Genomic DNA, 26,117 nt, shown 5'->3' with positions numbered 1-26,117 from the left:
GTTGGCATGTGACATAAGTTGTTTTTTCCTGAAAAGGAAAACCTGTCTGCACTCCTACATACTTTCGTGCCTGACATTCTGTGAAATATCATTTTTCTTTTAAAGGTTAGTTTTACTTATTTGAAAGGCAGAGTCATGGGGCGGGGCAGAGAGGGAGAGAGAAAGAGAGAGCAAGAGAGAAAGAGAGAGAGGTTGATTCTCCAACCTTTGGTTTATTTTCCAAATGTAGGGACCAGGACTGAGCCAGGCCAAAGCCAGGTGCCTACTGCTGCCATATGGCTCTCCCACAGGAGTGGCAGAGGGCCAAGCACTTGGACCATTCCTCAGTGCTTTCCCAGGCACTTCAGCAGGGAGCAAAATCGAAATTGATGCTTACATGGGATACTGAGCTACAGGCAGTGAGGCTCGCAACAGTGTGTCAGCTCCAACATAAGAAACTGATGAATGTTTCTGATATTTTTTCCCTTAGCTCTCTAGAAAGATAAGTAAAAGAATAATCCCAGCCCTAAAAAATTGATGTTCATGTGTAGTTAAATATTAACTTGCAGAGATAGTGTAGAAGTTAGAGTAAGTGGATTTTATAGAAATAAAGTTGTCTTCATAATTGCAATATATTGGATAATTATTTCCTTTCATTTAAAAAATGAAAATGACTAATGAATGCTGTGTGTTATTAGAAAATTGTTGAAGTAGCCTGATCTATTCTCATTGACTATGAGAAAACTTAATAAAGTTTTCTTGGGGCTGGCATGATGGTGTATCAGGCTAGTTCTCTGCCTCTGATGCTGGTATTCCATATGAGTGCTGGCTTATGATGTCCTGACTGCTCTGCCTTGATCCAGTTCCCTACTTTTGGTCTAGGAAAGTAGTGGAGGGTGGCTCAAATTCTTGGGCCTCAGCAGCCACATGGGAGACCTTTAAGAAACTCCTGGTTGCTGGTTTTGGATTGGCTTACAGCCATTTAACGAATGAACCAGTGGATGGACGATCTCTCTGTTTTTACTTCTTTCTTTATGTCTGCCTTTTGAATAAAAAAATTAATATATACTTTTAATTTTTTAAAATATTTTTTAAAAAAAGTTTTCTTACTGAGTGTGGAATCTGCAGAGGGACAGAGTGGGGCGTTAGGGAATTAGTGAACCTGGTCCTTATCTAGAATTACAAACAGTAGAGACCAACACGGCTTTTTTGGTTATGCTATGTTTGTGATGCTTACAGAGGCTGAAATCGTTAAATCTTTCTCTACTTAAGATAGTTGAGTGAAGAAGAGAAAGTGGAGTAGATGATGAAATAGAGGGATTGGTTAGAACATGCATATTCCTGTGAACACTTGAATCGGCAAGTGTATCTTGAAAAAGATGATGATGTTGGTTAAGTACCAGGCTTCAGATTATAGAGATGCATGCATGTGTGATAGAACAAACTGAAAAGCCAAGTATTACACAGTATTCATCTTGCAAAAGGCCGGGAAGAGTGTCATTTTGTAAATTTGAACAGATTTTTCTTTTTTTTTTAAGATTTATTTATTTATTGGAAAGTCAGATATACAGAGAGGAGGCGAGACAGAGAGGAAGATCTTCCATCCAATGATTCACTCCCCAAGTGAGCGCAATGATCAGTGCTGCGCAGATCCAAAGCCAGGAGCCAGGAACCTCTTCCACGTCTCCCACACAGGTGCAGGGTCCCAAGGCTTTGGGCCATCCTCCACTGCTTTCCCAGGCCACAAGCAGGGAGCTGGATGGAAAGTGGAGCTGCTAGGATCAGAACCAGCGCCCATGTGGGATCCCGGTGCATTCAGGGCGAGGACTTTAGCCTCTAGGCCACACCACCAGGCCCAGCAGGCTAATTTTTAAAGTTAATTTCAGTATAGCTCTCAAAAGATGTTGTATCTAAATGGTCCTTAACAGAAAAAAAAGTTCCTCTTTGAATTTTTGGAAAATTTATTTATTGGAAAGGCAGAATTAGAGAGAGAGAGAGAGAGAGAGAGAGAGAGATCAATCTTCCATCTGCTGGTTTACTCTTCCAATGGCTACAGTGGCTGGATCTGTGCCATTCTGAAGCTAGGAACTAGGAGCCAGGAGATTTTTTCTTCTCTCCCATGTTAGTGCGGGGGCCCAAGGGCTTGGACCATGGTTTCTGCCTTGCTGCACCACAAGCAGGGAGCTAGATGGGCAGTAGAACAGCCAGGACTGATATGGCACCTGTGTGGTACACCAACACCACAGACATTGGCTTAGTCTAATCAGGTTCCTATTCCTGAATCTCTTGAAAGAGGCAGGTGGCAGTGGTGTGGATGTCACAAGCAGAGATTCTCCATCCTCTGTTTCTGTACATAGTATAACAACCAGGCAGGAAGTCTGCCTGACTCTTCAAGTGGGTGGCAGGGTCCCAGGTACTTGACTTCATCCGCTGGATTCCTAGGCAAATTAAGCAGGTATACAGACATCCTAAACTGCACCTTAAGTACTGTGCCAAACACCTGCTCCATTCACTGAACCTTTTGAGAACGATGCTTGTATAACAATTTGTATACTGTATTACTAGCAGTTGTGTTTACTCACTTATACTTGTAATTTTTCTGCTTTCTAATATTTAAAAGTTATTATTTTTTAAAGGTTTAACTTTATTGGAAAGGCAGATTTTACAGAGAGAAGGAGAGACAGGAAGATTTTCTATCTGCTGGTTCATTTACAAGTGGCTACAACAGACAGAGCTGAGCCAATCTGAAGCCAGAAACCAGAGTCTCTTTTGAGTCTCCCATACAGGTGCAGGATCCCAAGGCTTTGGCCTGTTCTAGGTTGCTTTCCCAGACTACAAACAGAGAGCTGGATGGGATGTGGCGCTGCCTGGACAAGAACCCTTATGGGATTATGGTGTTTACAAGGTGAGGATTCATTGCACCAGGCCCTAAAAATTATTTTTATAAAGGGCAGAGATGATGAACATATATATCATGTTTCTAAGTATCATATCAGGGATCGGTGCAGTGCCTTAGCTGCCTGATCCTCTCCCTGCAGCGCCAGCATCCCATATGGGTGCCGTTCATGTCCTTGGGTGCTTTACTTTTGATCCAGCTCCCTTCTAATAGCTTGGGAAAGCCACTGAGGATAGCCCAAGTTCTTGGGCCCCTGCATACACGTTGGAGATCCATAAGAAGCTCCTGGCTCCTGGTTTCCAACCGACCCCAGCTGGAGCTGTGCAGCGATTTAAGGGAGTGAACCAGCAAATGAAGGTTCTTTCTGTCTCTGTGTTTGTCCCTCTCTTACTGCAATTCTGACTTTTCAAGTAAAATAAATAAATATTTAAAAAATGCAATCTCAGCATTCAGAATTGCAGTTAACATACTATTTAATGATAAAAATGCTTATTTCCTCCTGTGTAATTAGAATAATCCTCATTGGCTGAAATCTTCTAGGAGAAGTGAAATGTGCCTTCTCATCCTCCTTGAGCAATTTATTGTCAGGTGCTATGGCTGGTTATCAGCTGTGTGTTTCCAGTTACGTGTTGAGTTGTTGAGAACGCTGTGTTTGTGTGAAGTGAAAATCAGTACTTGGACGTTAAAGTTAAAATCACAACTGTACATTTGCTTTTGCTTTCTAAATTTTGTGAATGTGGGGCGAATGCAAGCAATCATTTTTGTGTAGCCAAATTTTGAAGAAATTAGGAAAGTGATGTATTTGGGAGATCTGAAAACTAATTGAATCCAGTTTTAGAACACAGAGGGAGAAAGTACATGGGCGATGGCTGGTGACTGTAGTGCTGGACAGCATTATTCCCGAATGCAGTGTAGCCCAGGGTTAGATGGAATAAATCTTGCTTGTGTGGACTTTTACTTTTTCTGTAAAATGGAGCAAAGGAAAGTAAATGTGGTTGAAATAAGATATCTGATTTCGAGAGACCTTACTTAATCTGGTAAGGTAAATAATGTGGCTACTGGTAACTTTAAGACAATGTATGTCAGTTTAATGAACATTGGAGGAGGTTGATGTGAATTTAAGTTCATGCAGGTATCATTTTAAGGTGCCTTGAACTGAACCTTCAGTTTTCAGTAGCTTGGCTAAGATGCTTAGATTAGGATAGCAGAAATAAACATATGTTTCCCTTTAGCTATTTTATTTGTGGTAATGTGCAGCTATAAAGGTGAATTGCCCCCTAGTTTGTTCCCTTAGTTTTGTTTTGGTAGTCCAAGATATTAGCATGAAAATCTGTTACATTAATGTTTGCCACATCGTATGCTGTCCTAGAAATAGTCATCTGTGGAGTTGGAGCCCATGTAAGCCATGTTCCTTTATGTTGATATGCCATGTATTTCTTCTGTGTGCCATGATGTGATAGAGTTTGGAGGGCCTGCATTGTGGCATTATGGTTTCAGCTGCCATCCTGCCTGTTCAGCTTCTCATTCAGCTTCCCTGCCAGTGTGCCTGGGAAAGCAGCTGAAAATGGCCAGGTCCTGAACCCCCTGCCACCCATGTGGGAGAGCAGGGTGGAGTTCTAGGCCCCTGGCCTTGGCTTGGCCCGTATGGGGAGTGAACCAGCATGTGGAAGATGTCAGTCTTCCTGTGTCTGTGTCACTCTGCCTTCCAAGTAAATAAGTCTTTTGAAAATTTAAACAAATAAAAAAAGATCTTGCGAGGCACTATTTTAGTTTACTTAGTATTTTCTATTAATATGTTCTTCAGTGTACTGTTTAGTTTTTGCCCAAAGTAGCTAGAATATTTTCATAATAAATGTACATTGTGAATTAGTCGTATTAGTTACCAGTGCGGAGTCTTCTTACATATTAAATATTAGCTCCTTGCAGTGATTAGAGACCCCAGCCAGATTTGTCACTTTCATTGTAAATTCTTTATTTCCTAGATTTCTGAATGTGATGACATTAAGTGAGGACATGGTGTGTTTGTGGTCACATTAAATATTGACCAAAATACCCCTCCCATAACTCTTCCTTTAGTAAACATGAGGAGTATGGCCTATTTCTGAGGAAACTGCAGTGCAGGGAGTAAGGGAGGCTGGGCAAACCTTGTGGGAGTAAGGACACACAGCTTTGAGGGGCTTGAGGGTTCTCTTCCTCCAAGGAACAGGAGGAGAACAAGCAAAAGAGATTCCGTTCTGAGTATCCAGCCAGGGAGTAAATCCAGGTACCTGGGTACTCTAACTCACTCCTGGTTGTTCTATGATCTCTCTAGTTGTAACTGTTGCCAAGTGTTGAACTCAGAATAGAACTGTAGATTCTTGGGGCTAGGGCTCATGTGGCCAGAAGTAATCTTATTTTTCATTGTTTGTGTTAAAGAGGAGACACTGGAGTCTCAGCTAACTTGTGTCAGGGAAAGGGACTACCAGGACTATAGGGGATGAACAGTTAAACAATATTTTAAGATTTCGGAAGATGATGATGTGTGTGTAAAAGTTAGCAGTGGTTAGGGATGTTTTAGGAGTCTTTAGAAAAGATAAAGTAGTAACTTTTTGCTTTCCTTGTGCAGTTCCTCTGGTTGTACCACAAGCAGAATTAATAATGTTAGTTAATGTTTGTGTCTCCCCAGAAGGTTCCTCCATGTTCCTTTGCTGTAAACTCCCCTCCCCTAGACCTAAGCAGATATTCTTCTGATTTCTGTCATTGTAGAAATTCATATAAATATGATCATAATATATACTACTTTGTGTTTACCTTTTTGTGTAATATCACATTACTGTTGTTTTGTATAGTTGGAATTTATTCTTTCTACTTGCTGGCTCATGTCCCATACTATATTTTGTTTATACATTCAACTGTTTGGGTTGTTTCCAGTTTTTGGCACTTATGAATGGAATTACTATGAATGTTCATTTACCGGTATTTGTGTATATTTCTTTTTATTGGATAGATACTTTGAATTAGAATGGCTCCCTTATGTTATTATTTAACTTTATAAGAATCCTTGAAATTTGTTTTTAAAATGATTATACAAGTTTACATTTCCACCAACTTTATGAGAGTTCATTTGTTCCTCATCTTTATTAATGTTTTGTGTTTGTAGTGTTTGGATTGTCAGTTGAATGTGTAGTAGCATTTTATTTTTAAAAAATTTTATTTGAATGGCACATTGACAACAGGGAAAAGGGGGGGAAGGCAGAGATCAAATATCCACTGGTTGTCAACTCTGAGTTTAATATACCACCTTTGAAGAGTACTGTTATGAATACATTAAAAAAAATAGATGAAGCAATAACCGTGCTCATTTTTGAGTATCTTAAGGAACTTGAGGGGATTTTGGGTGGGAGGGGATGATCTAGTAGACACTTTAGGAGAGAATCTGGGTTTGTTTCTTGTTTTAAAGATTTGTTTTATTGGAAAGTCAGATATACAGATAGGAGGAGACAGAGAGGAAGATCTTCCATCTGATGATTCACTCCCTAAGTGGCTGCAATGGCCAGAGTTAAGCTGATCCAAAGCCAGGAGCCAGGAACCTCCTCCAGGTCTCCCACACAGGTGCGGGGTCCCAAGGCTGTGGGCCATCCTCGACTGCTTTCCCAGGCCACAAGCAGGGAGCTGGATGGGATACGAGCCAGCACGCACATGGGACCTTGGTGTGTAAGGTGAGGACTTTAAGCAGTAGACTACCGTGCTGGGTGCTGGGTTTAAAGTTTTAAGTTGCTTAAATTTCAATGGTTATTAAACTTCAGAATATACCAAAATGTGTTTACTTGAAGTAGCAGTGGTTATTATTAAAGGGAGCTGCATTTGATGGGCTGATTCAGGCTCAACATTGAAATTTTCTTTCCGCATTGGCAAGTCAACAAACAATGGATCACTGCTCATGTGAGACTGAAGTCGGGTAATAGGTAGAATAGGGAATGACTGCTACATTTTGTAAGCTTTCTTTGTATAATGATGAAAATATTCTAAAATTGAGAATAGTGATAGTTGTACAACTCAAAACCATCAAATTGCACATTTCATGTGAGTGAATTATATAAGAAATTTAGAACTTTAATATAAAAAGAAGTAATGATTTTACTTTGTTGTTTTGAAAATTACAGCCTAGACTATATACAGATTAGCAAAATTATCTTAAATTCCAAATAGAAACATTTTTATTTAATTCCAGATTAACTAGATGTTTCCTAATAATTATAGTTAATGTATAACCTGTTTAAAGCCTTACTGGAAAGTTTATGTCACTGCACAACTCAGAATTCATTAGGAAGCACATCCGGATGTTTCAGAGTTTCTGGTATGCATTGGTAGTTGAAGCCATGGAAGTATACATGACAACCTGCCAAGCACTTGTGGAGAAATTGCTATGGATCCATGAGCTGTAGATAGAACCTAAGGAAGAAGAACATAAATGGGTGAAGGAAGAAGAGCAAAAAGGAATAAAATCAAGTTTAAAATTGTGAAGTCAGGGAGGTGACGATAGATGAATGTTAGGGAATCTTTTTTCTACTAAGGATCATTAGATATTCATAACGTCATTTGCAGGCCATCTAAAATTATCAACTTAAAAATCAGCCTGGGGCCCCACGCGGTAGCCTAGTGGCTAAAGTCCTTGCCTTGCATATGCCAGATCCCATATGGGTGCTGGCTCTAATCCCAGCAGCCCCACTTCTCACCCAGAGCCCTGGGTGATGCTGGCACTGGGGGCTAATTCTGTCAAGTTAAACAAAAGAACCACCTGGAGAGTGCATAATCCGGGAGTGGGAATGATCCCAGTGGGGAAATAGTGGGCACTTCCATCTTGGGTTATCACTCCCACTGGAGAGCATGAAAACCAGGACTGGGGCCCAGCACGATAGTGTAATGGTTAAGGTCTTCGCCTTGAAAGCGCCGGGATCCTATGAGGGTGCCGGTTCTAATCCTGGCAGCTCTACTTCCCATCCAGCTCCCTGCTTGTGGCCTGGGAAAGCAGTCGAGGATGGCCCACAGCCTTGGGACCCTGCACCCGCGTGGGAGACCTGGAAAGAATTTGCTCCTGGCTCCTGGCTTCGGATCAGCATAGCACCAGCCGTTGTGGCCACTTGGGGAGTGAATCATCGGATGGAAGATATTCCTCTCTATCTCTCCTCCTCTCTGTACATCTGCCTTTCCATTAAAATAAATAAATCTTAAAAAAAAAAAAAAAAGAAAGAAAACCAGGACGGGGGCAGGTATGACTGGACAGAATGGCACCCACCAGCATGTGTGGGGGCTGGATAGTGGGGCTGATTGGGTTGAACTAGGCTTCAATGCCTACTGACATATATGAGAGCTGAATGGGATATGGGACAGAATGGACCAGTCTGCTGCACATACTGGCAAGCATGGGAACAAGGGCAGGGGGTGGGCCTGGTGAGGGTTGTTGAGAGTCACCCCAGCTAGGCTGCAGTTCCCGATGGTTTCATGACCATATATGTGGTGGGCAGGATTAGGATGGGCCCCAACACCCATTGGTTCTCGTGGAAGGCAGGGCTGGAAACAGAATTGACCCAGCAGTTGCAGCGACCAGTATGTGCAGACTGTGCTGGACCCTGTACAGGCATGCACAAACAAGAATCAGGTCTGGGACCACCTCAGACAATGTTTCTTTTGAGATCTCTCCAACTGAACTGCTCCTCAGAGGCTCAGATGGAGCAGTGACAACATATCCAGGTGCACATGGAGGATATGGCAGACCACAGGAACCTGCCAGAGGACACCCAGTACAACAGAGGACTGAGAAAAGAACATATCGATCGTCTACTCCAGCCATGTGTTGGCAGTGAAAATCTGGGCAAATGGAGACTCTAAGGTGGACTGTGTCAGTCAGTGGGTTTTGGCGAGATTTCACCGTGCTTGGAATAGCGAGATTGGCAACAATTCAGATCTGTTGACCTGTCGAAACCACTTGAGTAGTGCCCTCGGAGCATGCCCCACATTGGGGACCCTGGGATGGTTGGGAGGCTGGGTGGGGCTTCTCCCTTTATCTACCCCTTTATCCCAGATACAAAAAAAAAAAAAAAAAGAGAGAGAGAGAAGAGAGTGGCTTTGGAAACAATACTCTTACCCACTTTCCTGTAGCCCTTGACTCTTTGGACCCTAATCAACTATGTAAAGACTACCAAAATAAAAAAAATCAGTCCGCCTGGTGTAGGTTTACTGAATTTTGAGTCCTGCTCAGAGTTATTTTTGTAGGGCCAGGCCAAGTGATTTTATGGCCTTGGCTGGATGCTCCCCACTCCTGGTTTAAACAGAATTCTCTTCAGAAATGCCATATAAATTAAAGTTGTGTTCCGTGAGGAAGTAGATAGTAATCTTGTCAAGAAAAAAGAGCTGTGTCAGTGATATTTTGAATGGAATGGACTAAATGGGAGTGAAGAAGTGAAAACTGTAGACCTTTTGAGAAATTTTTCAATTGTGTAAAAAAAAAAAATACAGGCTGAAGAAAGACTTTTTCTTCTACATGATACAGGAATGCTCATTATAAGGGCAAATAGGGACTTTAAATAATAAAAAAAAAAACCTAAGAAAGGAGAAACCTTATTTTATAAAATACTCTTAACTATATTGAAAAAATAGGTAAAATGCAGAAAAACTTGGGATGATTTCTAAACCCCAGACATTGAAATTTTAATTGACATTAGAGATCTAGAAATTATAACATCTGATGTGTAAACAGCAGAATGTTGGAATTGTGATTTCAGCTGAAAGACTAGGTTATTATAAAATACAGGGAAAATGGGGCAGGAGTAAAAATGGATAGGGGGAATCCCATATATACAAAACTGTATAATGGAAAACAAAAAGTAAATAGTTTCTTTTTAAAAAGAAATGATAATGTCTGCACAAAAAAGAACATTAATAAGCTTTTTGTTTTTTCTCTTGCAACACTTAGAGATCTAGATTTTAGAATGAGAACTGAAACAACCGAGGGTTTCTAGGAACAGATACCTTATATAGAGAATGTTGTGGAATAGTATTTAACAAAACACTGCTACATTCCATATAAAATATTGAATATTTTATGGTTTTTGGATGAAATGCAAAACATCCAAAATGTGTCCTGGTTGGAATGAGGAGATGTAGCTGGTTCTTGGTGAAAGGATTGTCAACAGAATCCTGAGTTGTAGTGAAACTGAAACTTAAAGAAATGGAGCGGCTGGTCAGCTTCTTGAACTGTGCTTTTGAAAAGCATTGAAGACATGAGAGATATTGTCAGGGCTGGTTTGGATAGGAAATTGGAGACACCTGTCAGAGTCGTAAGTGAGTACAACAAAGATGATGATAGAAATGAGAATGGACCCAAGGTGATCTGGTTAGATAATAAAAGGCTTTTCCAGGGATGGAGAGAAGTAGCAGAGGTAAGTAAAACATAGACCCTGACGCTGAGTGTGGACAGGTTCTGCAGTGTGGATGAAGATAACTATAACTGAGAGTTTTCTGTGTGACAGGCATTGCCTTGTTATAAACCAGGCATAACTTCCATTTACTTCTCTCAGAAGCTAAGTGAAGAGTGTATTTTATAGATAAAGAAAATGATGTACAGAGATCAGTAAGATTCTCAGTTATCGTAAAGGTTGCACACAAAGAAACCATGGTTCAAACTCAGGTTGAACCCAGGACAGATGTTGCTGAATACTTCATCATCATGGGATAGTACTATTATAATTTGTTCAATATGGAAATATTTAATGTGTATTGAATAATTTACATAGTTTGTAATTGCCTTAGAGGAAACTGTTTCTTAGGATTTTGTCATTTGGGTGTGGTTGTATTATATATTTTAAGTGTTAGCCTAGAACAATGTTTTTATTGTTTGTTTTTTTTTTACTTTTTTTTTAAAAAAAGATTTTATTTTTATTGGAAAGTCTGATATACAGAGACACAGAGAGGAAGATCTTCCATCTGCTGGTTCACTCCCCAAGCAACCACACGGCTAGAGCTGAGTTGATCCAAAGCTTGGAGCCAGAAGCTTCCTCTGGATCTCCTGCGCTGGTGCAGCGTCCAAAGGCTTTGGCCCATCCACCACTGCTCTCCCAGGCCACAAGCAGGGAGCTGGATGGGAAGCAGGTTGCTGGAATAAGAATGACACCATATGAGATCCTGGCATGTGCGAGGCAGGGTCTTTGGCTGCTAGGCTATTGTGTGGAGCCCAGAGCAATGGTTTTTAAAAGTGTGGTTCCAGGACCTGGAGCATCAACATCACCTTGTCAATACAAGATTTTGTGGCTTGGGAAAGAAGTAAGGAATGGAACCCAACAGCCTGTTTTATCTAGCAAGGCTATTCTCAGATTGAAAACTACTCACAGGCGTGAATTAGACACTGGAGTCATGTTGAGATTTTCAGTTTATTGCATCACTCTCTGAATTGAAGTCTGATGGGGATTATTAGCATTAATTTATGTTTTGTGTGGTTACAGTTTTGTATGTTGATACTATTGGGCGCAAGTGAGATGATAGCCAGAGGTGTGGATTACAGCTTATGATACCTCAAATACATGGTGATGCGTCAGTAGTGTCCTTGTTTGTGTATTTGGTACAGAAAAATAGGAAATGCAAATACAAGTTTAGAAGATACAATAAAACAAACACTTATGAGTGTAATCTCTAGTTTTCAGAGCTGTAAAACATCACCAGTGTCCTAAAAGCTTTTTGGGTTTTTTTTGATCCTATTCCTAGCTTACTCATAGAAATAACCCACTGTCACAAATTTGTGTAAACCATCACTTTGATTTTCTAGTGTTGCCAACATGTTTGTATTTTAGAATAAATAATACATAGCATTGTTTTTTTTTTTTTTTGACTGCTTAAAAATATGCTTCCATTTTATTCGAAAGAAAAAGAGGGAAAACAATAGAGTTTTTTCAGCTGCTGGCTCCTTCCCCACGTGTCCTCAGTAGCAGGGAAGGGCCCAGAGGAAGCCAGGAGCCAGAAATTCCATCTAAGTCTCCTTTGTAGGTGGCACGAAGCCAAGCATTTGAGCCATCGCTGCTGCTTCCCAGGATGTACATTATCAGGAAGCTGGCTCAGAGTTAGAACTTGAACCAGGATCTCTAACATGGGATGTGTGCGTTCTGTGATGATTTAGCCACTGTGACAAACATTTGCTCCTTGCTTGCTTATTTTATAAAAAATAATAAATAGTCTTTTTTTAAAAAAGAAAAAAAGACTTCCGTCGTTCAGCTTGAGTTGTTTTTCTGGATTCATTCACTTAACTATAGTTTGTTCATCCTCGGTGCTAACACTTAATTGTATCCCATAATTCGTTTATTGTCCTTTTAATGAACATTTGGGTGGCTTTCAGTATTTCTGGTTTTAGCTTTCACTACTACAGACCAGTGTTACCAAGAAAGTGCTTAGATGTTTTGTTGTTCATAAATGCATGTTTCTCTGGGGTTTTACCCTGGGTTAGAATTTTAGTGTCTTCTAGTAAAAAATATGCCACACTGTCATTGTTTCTCAGAAATTATTGTACCAAGTGATAGTTCATGAATATTTGCTGATGTTATATGTAAATTTTTTTTATGTTCTATGAAATACTTTTTCATGTCTTGCTACATATTTTTCTGTTGTCTTCTTAAGCTGACACATAGGACTACTTTTTGTATTTCAGATATTCATTTTTATTTCAAGTATCTTTCCAGTTTGGCTTGTCTTTGTTTTCTGTGTGAAAGCCATCAAAGAATAGACATTTTTAAATATTTTTATTGCAAAATCAGATATACAGAGAGGAGGAGGGACAGAGAGGAAGATCTTTCATCTCATGATTCACTCCCCAAGTGACTGTAGTGGCCGGAGCTGAGCCAATCCAAAGCCAGGAGCCAGGAGCTTCTTCTGGGTCTCCCATGCAGGTGCAGGGTCCCAAGGCTTTGGGCCGTCCTTGACTGCTTTCCCAGGCCACAAGCAAGGAACTGGATGGGAATAGGGTCATCAGGATTAGAACTGGGGCCCATAAAGGATCCCGACGCATCCAAGGCAAGGACTTTAGCCAATAGGCTACTGCACTGGGCTCAGAATGGGCATTCTTAATTTTAATGAAATTGTCCTCTTGTTTTTAATATTGTGTATGTCCTACTTACATTTTTCTCCACTCAGAAATCATAAGCATTCTTTTAGAAACATAAAGGTCTGCTCTCCCAAGATTTTCAATTCACCTGGAATTGATGTTTGCGCATGATGATATAGTTAGATATCCAGTGTCACAGTTTTTCTCTCATGAATAATTTGTTGTCCCAGCACTACTTACTGAATGGGCTGTTTCCCCTCGGGAGGTTTGCAGTGCCATCTCTTTTTCACATCAGGTTTCCATATGTTTGGGTTTATTTAGAGGTCTCTTCCATGAGTATTTACCTGTCCCCACCTGTCTTGTTTTTGTAGCATTGTGTGTGTGTGTGTGTGTATGTGTGTGTGTATAAACACATTACAGTATGTTTGGATCAGTAGCTTAAAAGATACATTTATTATGATTAATCTGTCTCTTAATCGTCTTAAGTCTATGAACTCCTTCCCAGTTTTCCAAATTGCTTGCTTTGTTTCTGTTAGAAAAATGGGGCAATTTATCTTAGATTTTTCACATTGTAACACATGATATTGTTTATCTTTTTGTTCAGATGTAAAAGGATTAATCTCATTATTCATTTGTATGCTAAGACTGAGTTGTATTTTAATATATACTTCTTCCAAAGCAAACCTTGAGTGACATTTTCACATACCTGTAAAATACACTCAGGTGTACAACTCAGTGGTTTTTAATACATTCATAGAGTTGTACAGCCATCACCACAATGAATTTTAGAGTAGTTTTATCATTACAACAAGCAGTTGCCTTCTATTTAAACTCCTTCATCCTACTCCTGTCCTATTCAAGCAACTACTAATAGTCTTTGTATAGATTTGCTGTTTCTGAACATTCACCAACAGAATCATCATAATGTGTTCTTTTAAGACTGGCTATTTCACTTAATGTGTTTTCAGGTTTCTATAGGTCATTTCTTTTGATTGCTGAATGATATTCTTCTGTATAGATTTGATGTGTGAGTTGTTTTTACTCTTGCTACTGTAAAGTTTGATGACTAAGTTTTTGTGTAAATATGTGTGTTTTCATATCTCTTTAATAATGCCTATTTGTAAATTTTCTGGATAATAGTTACTTAGTATTTAAGCTTTGAGGGACTGCCATACTTTTGCAAAGTGACTGCACAATACTACAGTCCTAATCAATATTGTGAGTGTATCAGTTTACTCATGTCCTCATAATACTTAGCCATCTTCATTTTTTTTAAAGGTTGGTTTGTTTTTATTGGAAAGTCAGATATACATAGAGGACATCCGAAGCCAGGAGCCAGGAGCCAGGAGCCTCCTCTGGGTCTCCCATGCAGGTGCAGGGTTTCAAGGCTTTGGGCCGTTCTCAACTGCTTTCCCAGGCCACAAGCAGGGAGCTGGATGGGAAATGGGGCCACTGGGACACAAACCAGTGCCCATATGAGATCCTAGTGCATGCAAGGCAAGGAATTTAGCTACTAGGCTTCCATGCCCCCGTCTTCTTCTTTTTTTTTTTTTTTAAGATTTAATTATTTTTATTGGAGAGGCAGAATTACAGAGAGAAAGAGATTTAGAGAGAAAGGTCTTCTCGTCCCCCATTCTACTCCCCACGAGTCCACAACGGCCAGAGCTGAGCAGATCTTAAGCCAGGAATTGGGCACCTACAGCCGGTTTCCCATGTGAGTGCAGGAGCAACTAAGACATGATTTGGGGTATGGGATCCTGGTGTGTGCAAGATGAGGTTTTTGGGGAGCTCTTTGTCTTCTCATCATTTAGCCATCCTAGTAGGATTTTCATTATGGTTTTGATTTGCATTACTAATGCAGTGGAATGCATTGGGAAGATAACCAATGAAGTTAAACATCTTGTCATGTGTTAGTTTATTTAGATCCTTTGTTTAAAAATTATGTTGTCTTTTATTAATGAGTGTCCATTATGTATTCCAATTACAAATCCCTTGTGAGATATTATATACAAATCTTTTTCTCATTTTGTGGATTTTCCTTTTACTTTCTTGGGTATTTTGTGCTTTTGTTATGATATATAGAAAGTTAGTTTACCTCTTCGTGGTACTAGCAGCTACCAATCCTCATAGCCTGTAGCCATTCATTACTAGCTGTGAATTGGTCTCTGTAGAATACTGAGCTTGAAAGTAATGGTTGTTTCAGCACACTGAAGGTAAACATTTTACCTTAAGGTTTTCATTACTTCTCAGAAATTTGTGACAAATAACCTAAAACAAAGATATCCGGTTGGTGGCAATCTGAAGGGTATCACAAATTGGGCACTTTATTCTGGAGCTGTAGTTTTCTAGCAGTGTCACTACTTCAGAGGGCAATCTTGTGTTTTTACACAGAATGAAATGTTAGAAATTGCTTACAAATTGCTAATGAAAGTATGGGCCTAAAAATAGAATCATTTGTAACATCCATTTATAAGAAAATACACATTCAGAGGTCAATTTTCACTCTGTTACTTTTTGAAGGTAATCTGCTTTTCTGGTATTTTTAAGAATTTTTTTGAGGGGGGACTACAGTTTTTTATTTTGATGTGTCCAGGTGTACATTTGTTTTTGTTTTCCCACTTGAAGCTTGTTAAGCTTTTTGCATTCATGGGTTTTTTATCAGGTCTGAAAAATTCTTAGCCATTGTGTAGTTAAACATTGCTTTTACCTAAAGCCTCTCTTAGGTACTTGCTGTGTTTAGTAACTTCTTAATGTTTTCTTTCATGTTTTCTACCCCCTCTTCTGTCTCTGTCATTATTGAGCCTTCACTATTGATAATTTCTTCTGATACCTATCTTCAAATTTACAGGATTTCTCTGAAACCATGTCAAATCTGGTATAAAACATATTACTGAGTTCTTTATTTTTGGTTATATTACTGTAATTTTCTTCCTACTACAAAGTTTTGTTTGGTTTTTGTTTTATTTTTCAAAGCTGGTGACTATTTCTGTGAACTTCTTGAAGATTGTTTAAAAGCTCTCCTATCTGCTGGTTCACTTCCCCAATGCCTGCAGTGTGACTAGGGCTGGGTCAGGCTGTTGCTCGAGACCTCCTAGGTGGGACTATTGCCTGCTCCTGGATGGTGTGCTTTAGCAGGATGCTGAGGTCAGTCCCAGCTCTCTGATTTAGAATATGCATGTCCAAGCGTCTACTACATGGATTGCTGGTGATTTTAGGTCTGTTTTTCTGTTTGTAAAATACTTGCTTAATTACTTCATAGTTTGTAATTTAATTTCAGGATTTTTAAATGTGTTTATTTATGTTTTATTTTCATTGGAGAGGCAGATTTGTAAAGAGGAGAGACACAGAAATATGTTTCATCAGCTGGTTCGCCCCCTAAAAGGCTGCAGTGGAGCCAATCAGAAGCCAGGAGCCAGAAGCTTTCTCTAGGTCTTCAGTGCAGGTGTAGAGTCCCAAGGCTTTGGGTCGTCCTCTACTGCTTTCCCAGGCCACAGGCAGGGAGCTGAATGGGAAGTGGAGCAGCCAGGATATAAACTGGCACCGCTATGGGATGCCGCCATTTGCGGGAAGAGGGTTAGCCAATTGAGCCATTGTGTAAATAAATCTTAAAGTTTAGTTTCCCTAGTTTGCACCAGGTGTGGGGCTTAGCTTCTTGTCTCATTGTGAAATAGGGACTTTTATATATATATATGTGTGTGGTTGACTATTACCTCCTGCTTAGGTCTAAGCTTCCTCATTGCTTTGCCTTGTTGCTAATTTACAAGAATTCAGCAGCTTAGTAGATTTTTTTTTCTGTTTTAGTTGGGGATATAGTGGGAATAGATGACCTCAAAGTATGAGGTCTTCCACAAGTTGCATGTATATTTTTGTTATTGATGTATATTTAATTTTTTTAAAAAAAGGACTCCTTTAAATATAGAGAGCACAGTACCATTATTCCTGACATAAACATACTTTAATTCTAATAATTGTTTTAAAAAATATATCATTGACCACTATTCACCAGTATTTACAATAAACAACATACAGTTGGATAACATTCTGATTACTATGAAGTTATGTTTTTCTTGACACCTGCTGAACCAATAATCCAAATATCACAGACTGAACCTTCCTAATAATAATTTTTAAACATATCAATTCTCAGACTTTATGCAAAGGCTCAGTGGCTAAATCCTCACCTTGTCAGCCCAGAATCCCATATGGATACTGGTTCGTGTCCTGGCTGCTCCATTTCCCATCTAGTTCTCTGTTTGTGGCCTGGGAAAGCAGTCGAGGATGGCCCAAAGACTGGGGACCCTGCACCAACATGAGAGACCCAGAGGAAGCTCCTGGTTCCTGCCTTCAGAGAAGCTAGGCTCTAGCTGTTGCAGCCACTTGGGGAGTGAACCAGTGGATGGAAGATCTTCATCTGTGTTTCTCCTTCTCTCTATAAATCTGCCTTTTCAATAAAAATAAATAAATCTTTAGAAAAAATCAACTCTCATGTTCAGTGTCAGGTTTCTTTTTGAAGAAAAATATTTATTTGGATTAGTATCTAGATAAAGGTGTGTTTTAGTCAGCATTCTCCAGAGAGAGAGAAAACTGATTGTATATGAGAAAAGATTTGGGTAATTGGTTCACCCCATTATGGAGGCTGAGAGTCCCACCGTGTGGAGAACTGTAGAAGTGTAGTCTGTATTATGGCTCTATCCAAAGCTGAAGGCTCAAGGAGGTGGCGAATGATAGGATGCAATAAGATGGCATTGGTGTGATTCTCAGGGTTCAGAGAGAGGATCTGCATTTCTGACATCCAGTTACAGGGGAAGAAGGGTGTCTGCTCCTGCAGAGACCTCAAGAGTTTATTTTTTGGTCACTTTTTTGTTCTTTGGGCTTTCAGCTGATCGGGTAGTCTGGCAACTCAGGTTTCAATCTCTTATACTAAAGATCTTCCCAGACTTCTTTCAAATTAAGTGCCAAACCATCTGGGTTTCTCTTTTGGCAAAACAGGTAGAATTGGTGCACACAGAAGGCGTTGAGAATAACCAGTATTTTAACAGCTATGTAGCTATTCCCGTCCAGTTGCCATCACAGTTCTGTTCCTTTGAACTCGATACGTACAGGCTTTAAGATTTGATTTTAACCCGTGGTCTTTTAATCTTAACATCTGTATCTTTTTCTTTGCCCTTGTTATTTTTTGCTGAATAGTGTTCCATCAGGGATATTCTCAGTTTGTCGAACAGCGAAGGGTACTTCAGTTGTTTCTAGATTCTGTAAGGAATAGAACTATTAGAACCTTTAGTATAGGGCAGGAGTCTGTGAGCTGTATAAGGTCCAGGGACTAATTTGGTCTGATCCTGCCAAAGCACTGCAGGGAACAACTCAAAATTCAATCTGTCAGGCACATTTTAACCTGATAATGTTATATGGCCGTGAATAGTGTAAATACCCAAATGGTCTTTGGCAGAAAAACATTCCTCACTCTTGGTGTGCAGGTTTTTGGTAAATATAACTTTTTATTTTTTATGAGATAAGTGTCTACAGGTGCGTTTGCTGGGTCCTGTGTTAGCTGCCTAGTTTTGACAATATCCAGCTTTTCAAATGCCTGTACTGTTCTACAGTCACATCGGCAATTTGGGAAATTGTATCCTCATCAGCATTTGTTGCAGTCACAGTTTTTTCTGTAAGGCATATAGTAAGATTTCATAGTGATTTTAATTTGCATTTTCTTAATGGCTGTTTGTGTTAAGCATCTGGTCCTGTGTTCCTTTATCATCTGTATACATCCTTGTTGATGAAATGTCGTTGATTTTCTTGTTTTAGTTTGTTGGTTGGTTAGCTTCTGAGCCTTGGGGATTCTTTACATATTTCAGGTAGTAAGTAGGTCTTTGTTGGGTATATGATCTTCAAATTTTCTTCCAACTTCCAATTTGTTTTCATCTACTTCACATAGAATTTCACCAAGTGGGCCCAGCACAGTAGCCTAGCAGCTAAAAGTACTCGCCTTGCTTGCGCCGGGATACCATATGGACACTGGTGCTAATCTTGGCGGCCCTGCTTCCCATCCAGCAACCTGCTTGTGGCCTGGGAAAGCAGTCGAGGACAGCCTAAAGCCTTGGGACCCTGCACCTGTGTGGGAGACCCAGAAGAGGTTCCTGGCTCCTACTTCGGATCAGTGCAGTTCTGGCCATTGTGACTCCTTGGGGAGTGAATCATCAGACAGAAGATCTTCCTCTCTGTCTCTCCTCCTCTTTGTATATCTGATTTTCCAATAAAAATAAAATAAATCTTAAAAAAAATTTCAGCAAGCAATTTTTCTTTTAATGAAGTCTGATGTCACAACTATTGTTGTTACAGATTGAACTTTCAAGGACATATCTAAGAATTCTTTGCCATCCCCAGATCCCAGAGTTCTAAAAACTTTATTGCCCTTTGATGTGATTAATTTTGTCCATTTTAATATTAATTAGATATGAATCTTAAGTCGAGATTTATACTTATGCTTGTTAATGTCTACCTGATCTAGGGCCATTTAAAAACTGAGTTGAAATCTTCTATTTTTTTGAACCTTGTTAAAAATTGGTTGCAGGGTGGCGTGAGGGGGTGTTTAGGCTAGTGGTTAAGATGCCAGGATTCCACAGGAGATACCTGAATTTGGTACCTCACCTTGACTCCAGCCATTTTCTGATGTAGACCTCTGGATGCTGTGGTAATGACTCTATGTAATTGGATTTCTACCTCACCTGGAGGAGACATGGATTAAGTTCCCAGTTCAATCATTTCAAGTGCAGACAGTTAAATTGCATTTTGTTTGATGTCTTTTTTTTTTCTTTTACATCTATGGGTGTGAATGTATGTGATCAATAGATTTTTATTTGTTTGATTGACACAATTAGACAGCAATAGGAAAAGAAATCACTCTTCATCTGTTGGTTCACTCCCCAGATGGGCCAGGCTGAAGTCAGAAGGTTCATCCAGGTCTCCCGCTTAGAGGAAGAGACCCAAGAACTTCCCAAGCATATTATAGGGAGTTGGGTCAGAAACGGAGCAGCTAGCACCTGAACTGATTCCCCTCAGAGGATGCTGTGTTGCAGGCAGCAGCTTTATTTACATACTCCGTAATTTCCTTGTAGGCATATACCTTAAAGGTAGCCAGGTGATATGGTGTTTTTTAAAAAATCTTAGGTACTTTTCTTTTTTAAAAAATTGATTTCTTTGAGAGAGCAGAGCCAGAGCCAGGAGCTGGGAACACAACTCAAGTTTCCCATGTGTGTAGCAAGAACTCAGTCACTTGAGTCAGGAGCAGGACTGAGTCTGGTATATTTAGAAACTTGATAATGTGAATTCATGGGATAAGAGAACTGTTGAATAAAATCGTAGCATGCTTAATCTGGCAGTAGATTAAAGGGGTAATATGAGCACATAACCTTTATTTTAGAAATATAGGAATAAGAACTATTCCTGCAAGTATGATAAGAAAAATTTGTTATATCAGTACATTGGTGGTGGAGTAATATACATATATTCATTGCAGTGGACATGTTTGACAGAGCTTCTTAATAAACCTAGAAGGATACTATACCTTTTCATATGTTATTTTATTATTTATAAAAGGAAATATATTATTTTTAAATTTTTTTTATTTTCATAAGATTTTTTAAAAAATGACAAGGAGTCACTTTTTAAAAATATGAATTGGTAAAGATCTCGTTGGTTCATCCTTCTGATATTAGAGAAAGCCGTGCAGTTAGAACAGAGGAATGGATCTAGGCAACCAAGCACGACCACCTTCTACTTCCTACAAAATTAGCCATCAGAGACCTAGTAAGAGGCAGGTTTGAATTTTTGACTAAATATAGTTTATTATGTGAAATGTAAAACTGATCAGAACTAAGTCTGAATTATTTCTAGAAGAACTTAAACCTCAAGTGCCTAAGACTTTGGTTTATATACTCATAATATCAATATTTGGATGCTAATATGGTGTTTGTTTTTCTCTTTAGACAATGCGAAGACACAGAAATGAAGTGACAGTTGAATTGCGAAAGGTAAGAAAGATTTCCACTTAAAAGATTTGGAAGAATTGTTGATGTTAACATGCGGTAACTTGTAAAATTGTTGTCGCAGATAGCATTCATTCCTGAAACCATGTAACACCGAAATTTATCAATAGTTTCTAATAGGATTAGCCACACTTATTGCAACAGCTTTCATTTATTGATGAGAGTGGTAGTAGGTACTATCTGAAATATTTTGCCGTCATCGAGATTTGTATCATCCCTGATGAAGTTAGATACTTACGTCTCTCTGTGAGTTGTGTGTTGGACAGAATTCTGTGTTCCCATGTAAAAGTTTAAACATACTTATTAAAATATATTTAGAAAATTATTGGAAAAATAAAGAGAACTCTGTATCTTACCAACTAAAAGCAACTTCTAAAGTTTGTTGTATCTTCTTCAGTGATTTCTGGAGTACTTTGTTTACCTTCACCAAATTGTGTTTTCAGGTGAATAGATTTTATTTGAAGCAAGTACTTCAGTTGAGAGTTTAAAAATACACATAATGAATCCTTTCTATATACTCATTACATGTACATCATGAAAAACAGATGTGAAACTTATTCAAATCTTAGAGTTGGTGTTAGGTTGGAGCCTTTTCTAGATTCATTTTACTCCTAAAACACTTTTCCTGTCCTAAATTACCGTCTTGAAACTTTCAGGTTTTAGAGAGAAGGAAAGTCTTGATTTTTGAAAGTATAAATTCTTAAGAGTGACCAAGGCTGGGACAGGTGAAAGCTGGGAATGTGGTACTCAGTCTAGGACCACAGGAATGGCCAGAACCCAAAGAACCATCTTCTGCAGCCTTCCCAGGATGCAAATTAACAGGAATCTAGGTCTGAATCAGAGTAGCATCCGCTTGACCAGGCATCACTGTCATGTGTGATAGGGACATCCCAGTCAGTGACCTAACCTTTGAACCAAAAAGCTGCCTTAGTTGTATATTTAATGTGTACTTGTGTTGTATAATGGCTAGGTACGTTTTCAGATACACCCTTGCAAGATTCCAGTGCTATGTGGGCACATAAAAATGTTCATGGATCATGTGGAATCAATCATTTTATTTTGTAGCAAAAACTTTTAAGTTCATGTAAATGAGGACCTCCTCCACCCTCCACCCTCACCCCCGTGTGAGCAGGATTTATTGTTTTGGTCTCCCTGTAGCCAAGGCAAGGCTGGGCCTCTGTGGCCTGGGTTTTGGTGTGAATGTCCTAATGCCCCCTGAAGCCTGCTGGTGGTCCTGGGGTCTTGTCTGTCTGGCCCCAGGACTCTCCAAGTCCACAGGGGCTCTGAATTGTGTTGCCCTTGGGAAAGCTGCCCCTTGTCCCAGGGGCCTTTTGCCCCAGAGCCATCAAAGTCCAACATCCCTGTGTGACCTGAGCGATGCGAACCCAGTGGGCAGAACCCTGGGGAGGAAGAGCCAGGGATGCCCTGAGATAGGGAGGGAGGTTTCTGGGCACCCAGCCCTCTGGCTTCCAGATGACTGAGTGTGTGTGTGGCCTGGGGGGTCCTGTTATTCAAGGTACAGTCTTATAGGGAGCCCTTTGGGGTGGCCAGGCTTGAGGGACTGCAGAGCCTAGAAGAGTCCTGTAGGCTCCCACTGTCTTGCCTGCCCTGGAGGAGTTGCAGCGAAGGGGCAGCAGCCTCAGCCTCACATGCTGTCTTCACTGGGCTTTCTTGACCTCGGGATGGCAATGGGGGAGGGGGAAGCAGGAAGTACTTCTGATGACAGGCTGGCTGAGGAGTGGCAGAACCACCCATCTCATGTAGTAGGTGAAAATGATCAGGTTCATGGCAGTGAGACTGAGTCCCACCACTTGGTCTGTCCCAGTAGCCATGTCGCTGGCTAAATGAGGATTCTTGTTCATGGAAAATACATATTATGAAATAGCTTCTAGGAGTTAAAACGTTTTTTTCACCAAAATAAATTTACCTCTTAATTCTTTTTTCTGTGGACCTGCTGAAGTAACCATTGTATTTTTGAAGAGATCATTTTAGCTGACTTTAAGAGATCTTTATCAGAAATTAATTAATTTATTCAACAAAGTATCACTGTTTGACTACCTCATGGATGTGTACATAATGTACTCATAACTCAAAAATTCTGAATAGTGGTATGTAGAAAAAGTAGATAGCTTTAAGAGTTACAGGTGAGGTTTAAAATTTTTTGAATTTAAAATTCAAAGGTAATTCTTTTGAGGAAATAACATTTAAGCTGAAACCAAAAGAATAAATTAGAATTAGTTTACTGCTGTAGATCTTTATGTATCAGGCTTAGAATTTTTACCTGACGTCAAAGTCAGGCTCATTGATACAGTCTATGAGGAACTTTAAAAACTTCACAAGGACTGGAATTAAAATGAGTTATTTTGGTGCTAAGAACATTTTAAAATCTGAACATTTAGCGTTTGAGATGCCAGTTAAGATACCTCTGTCCCATATCAGTTATCTGCATTTGGTGCTGGCTAAGGCTCCTGCCTCTAGCTGCCTGCTAATGCAAACCCCAGGAGGCAGTGGTGATACCAATTTTTATTTTTTAAGGTGAATTTACAGAGAGAAGGAGAGACAAAGGGAGATCTTCCAAGTGTGCTAGTTCACTCCACAAATGGCCACAACAGCCAGAGCTGAGCTTATCTGAAGCCCACCTTACCTGAAGCTTATCTGAGCTTCTTTGGGATCTCCCACCTGAATGCAGAGGCTCAATGCTTTGGGTCATCCTCCATTGCTTCATTGGGCCATTTATAGGGAGCTGGATGATAAGTGGAGCAGCTGGGACACTAACCAATATAAGATGTGAGTGCCGGGCCCGGCGCGGTGGCACAGTGGTTAAGGTCCTTGCCTTGCACGCCCGGGATCCCATATGGGCACCGGTTCTATCCCAGCAGCCCCGCTTCCCTTCCAGCTCCCTGCCTGTGGCCCGGGAAAGCAGCAGAGGACGGCCCAAAGCTTTGGGACCCTGCACCCGCATGGGAGACCCGGAAGAGGCTCCTGGCTTCGGACCAGCATAGCATCGGCCGTTGTGCTCACTTGGGGAGTGAATCATCGGATGGAAGATCTTCCTCTCTTTCTCTCCTCTCTGTATATCCGCCTTTCCAATAAAAAAATAATAAAAAATAAATCTTAAAAAAAAGATGTGAGTGCCACCAGCAAAAGATTAGCTTGTTATGTCACTGGACCAACTCCAGTGTTGATGCCTCAAGTAATTGAGTTCCTTCTAACCATATGGCAGACTTGAGTTTGATTCGTCAAGTAAGGATACTTTCCCTTAATGAAGCAGTAGGGGTAAATTGGTATGGTAGATAGTTCTATTGTTATCTTTTTTGGGCATTGTGCCATCTGGCTCCAGATGTAAGTTTTTACTTTTCCTTTCTATGCTTTCAATACAATTTTAAGATATTACTTTTAATTCTGGTATTATTAAAGACCTCTAGTTGTTTTAAACTTTAACGTCCTTTTAGTAATGCTTATAAATCCATGTTTGATTTGTTCTTCCTGTAATTGTGCTGCTTTTATTAAATGAAAAATTCCTGCTTTTTAGAGTACTTTTTGTTTGCTCACCTGGCAAGGGAGATACAAAGTGATCGCAAAGAGCACCTTTTAAATGACTTATTTGTTTGAAAGGCAGAGTGACAGAGAAAGAAGAGAAAGGAATCCTAAAATCAGGTTTTCACTCCCAGATGGCTACAGTGTCTCAGACTTGGACCATGTAGGTACAGTGGCCCAAGAACTTGAGCTATCTGCTGCTGCTTTACTAGACACATTAGCAGATAGCTGTACTAGAAGAAGAACAGCTGGGACTTGAACCCGTTCTCCAAGCAGTGGCTTAGCTTGCTGCAGGACATTTTTTTTTTAATAAAGATTGATTTATTTTGATTGGAAAGACAGATTTGCAGAGAGAAGGAGATAAATAGAGAAGGATCTATCTACTGGCTCACTGCCTAAGTGTCCGCAACAGCCAGAGCTGAGCTGTTCTGAAACCAGGAGCCAGGAGTCTCTTCCAAGTCTTCCAAGCGGGTGCAGGGTCCCAAGGCTTTGGACTTTCCTCCACTGCTCTCCCAGTGCACAGGCAGGGAGCTGGATGGGAAGTAGAGCATCTGGGATTAGAACCAGTGCCCATACGGGATCCTGGCATGTGCAAGATGGTTACTGCGCCAGGTCTGTGCATGACATCTTTTAAAATGCCTATCATGATAACCTGAAAGACTTGCTTGCTTTCTTTGGAAGCATTATTCCTCTTCTAGTTACTATGATGAGATTGCCGAAAATCCTTGTAGTGGGAAGCAAAATGAAATTAACTAAGTTTGAACCAATACCTGCTTGATGTTTTAGAATTTCCTGAGTAAGCAATGAAAAGTAAACCTTTCCTGAAACAAAGCTTAAGCTTTTTACTTTACAGCTTACTTGATTTTGATGTAATTCTACAAAGATTTGAATGGCTCTACAGGAGAGGAGTCCTCCACTTTTTTTTTTTTGAAGATTCATTAATTTTCATTGGAAAGTCAAACATACAGAGAGGAGGAGAGTCAGAGGAAGATCTTCTGTCCACTGATTCACTCCCCAACTGACTACCATGGCCAAAGATGAGCCAGTCCAAAACCAGGAGCCAGGAGCTTCTTCAGGTCTCCCATGTGGGTGCAGGGTCCCAAGGCTTTGGACCATCCTCGACTGCTTTTCCAGGTCACAAGCAGGGAGCTGGACGGGAAGCAGGGCCGCTGAGATTAGAACCGGTGTCCATAGGACACAAATTGATGCCCATGGGGGATCCTGGTGTGTGCAAGGCAAGGACTTTAGCCACTAGGCTACTGTGCCGGGCCCAGAACTCCACTTATGGGCACAATTTGTTTTTTATTTCAATATTGCTATTGATCTATTGATGAGAAAATTACAGTGTTATTTACTGAAATTGAAAAAATAGAACTAGCCCTTAGAATTCTGTTTCTCCTTTGAGAAATTGTACTAATGTACACTATCTACTGTTAGGCTATTTACTTCACACTTTGGAAAGTTGCTTACCATTAGATTATAAATTTTCAAATTGAAGGTAATAACTATATTTACCACCTACATACCACAACACCTTGAGTCATCTGCAGAGTCTTTCTTGTATCCATCTAAAAATGGTTAAATTTTGGATGTGTACTTG

At 40.1% G+C, this 26,117-nt stretch overlaps 1 protein-coding gene across 1 annotated transcript in view; it reads left to right on the top strand.

Annotated features, from left to right (window-relative positions):
- The window catches only part of KPNA3 (karyopherin subunit alpha 3), a 70,872-nt gene that overhangs the window by 16,902 nt on the left and 27,853 nt on the right, over window positions 1-26,117 (top strand). Inside the window, exon 2 of the mRNA XM_040991447.1 lies at window positions 20,921-20,965. Within this exon, the coding sequence (XP_040847381.1) occupies window positions 20,921-20,965 (45 nt within the window). The remainder of the gene's footprint in view (window positions 1-20,920; window positions 20,966-26,117) is intronic.

Source organism: Ochotona curzoniae, unplaced genomic scaffold (assembly GCF_017591425.1).
Source record: "Ochotona curzoniae isolate NIBS_2020 unplaced genomic scaffold, NIBS_Ocur_1.0 contig_64, whole genome shotgun sequence".
In the NCBI taxonomy this organism is placed as follows: domain Eukaryota; kingdom Metazoa; phylum Chordata; class Mammalia; order Lagomorpha; family Ochotonidae; genus Ochotona; species Ochotona curzoniae.
The sequence above is the reverse complement of the archived record's forward strand: the minus strand, read 5'-3'. Positions and strand labels throughout refer to the sequence as shown.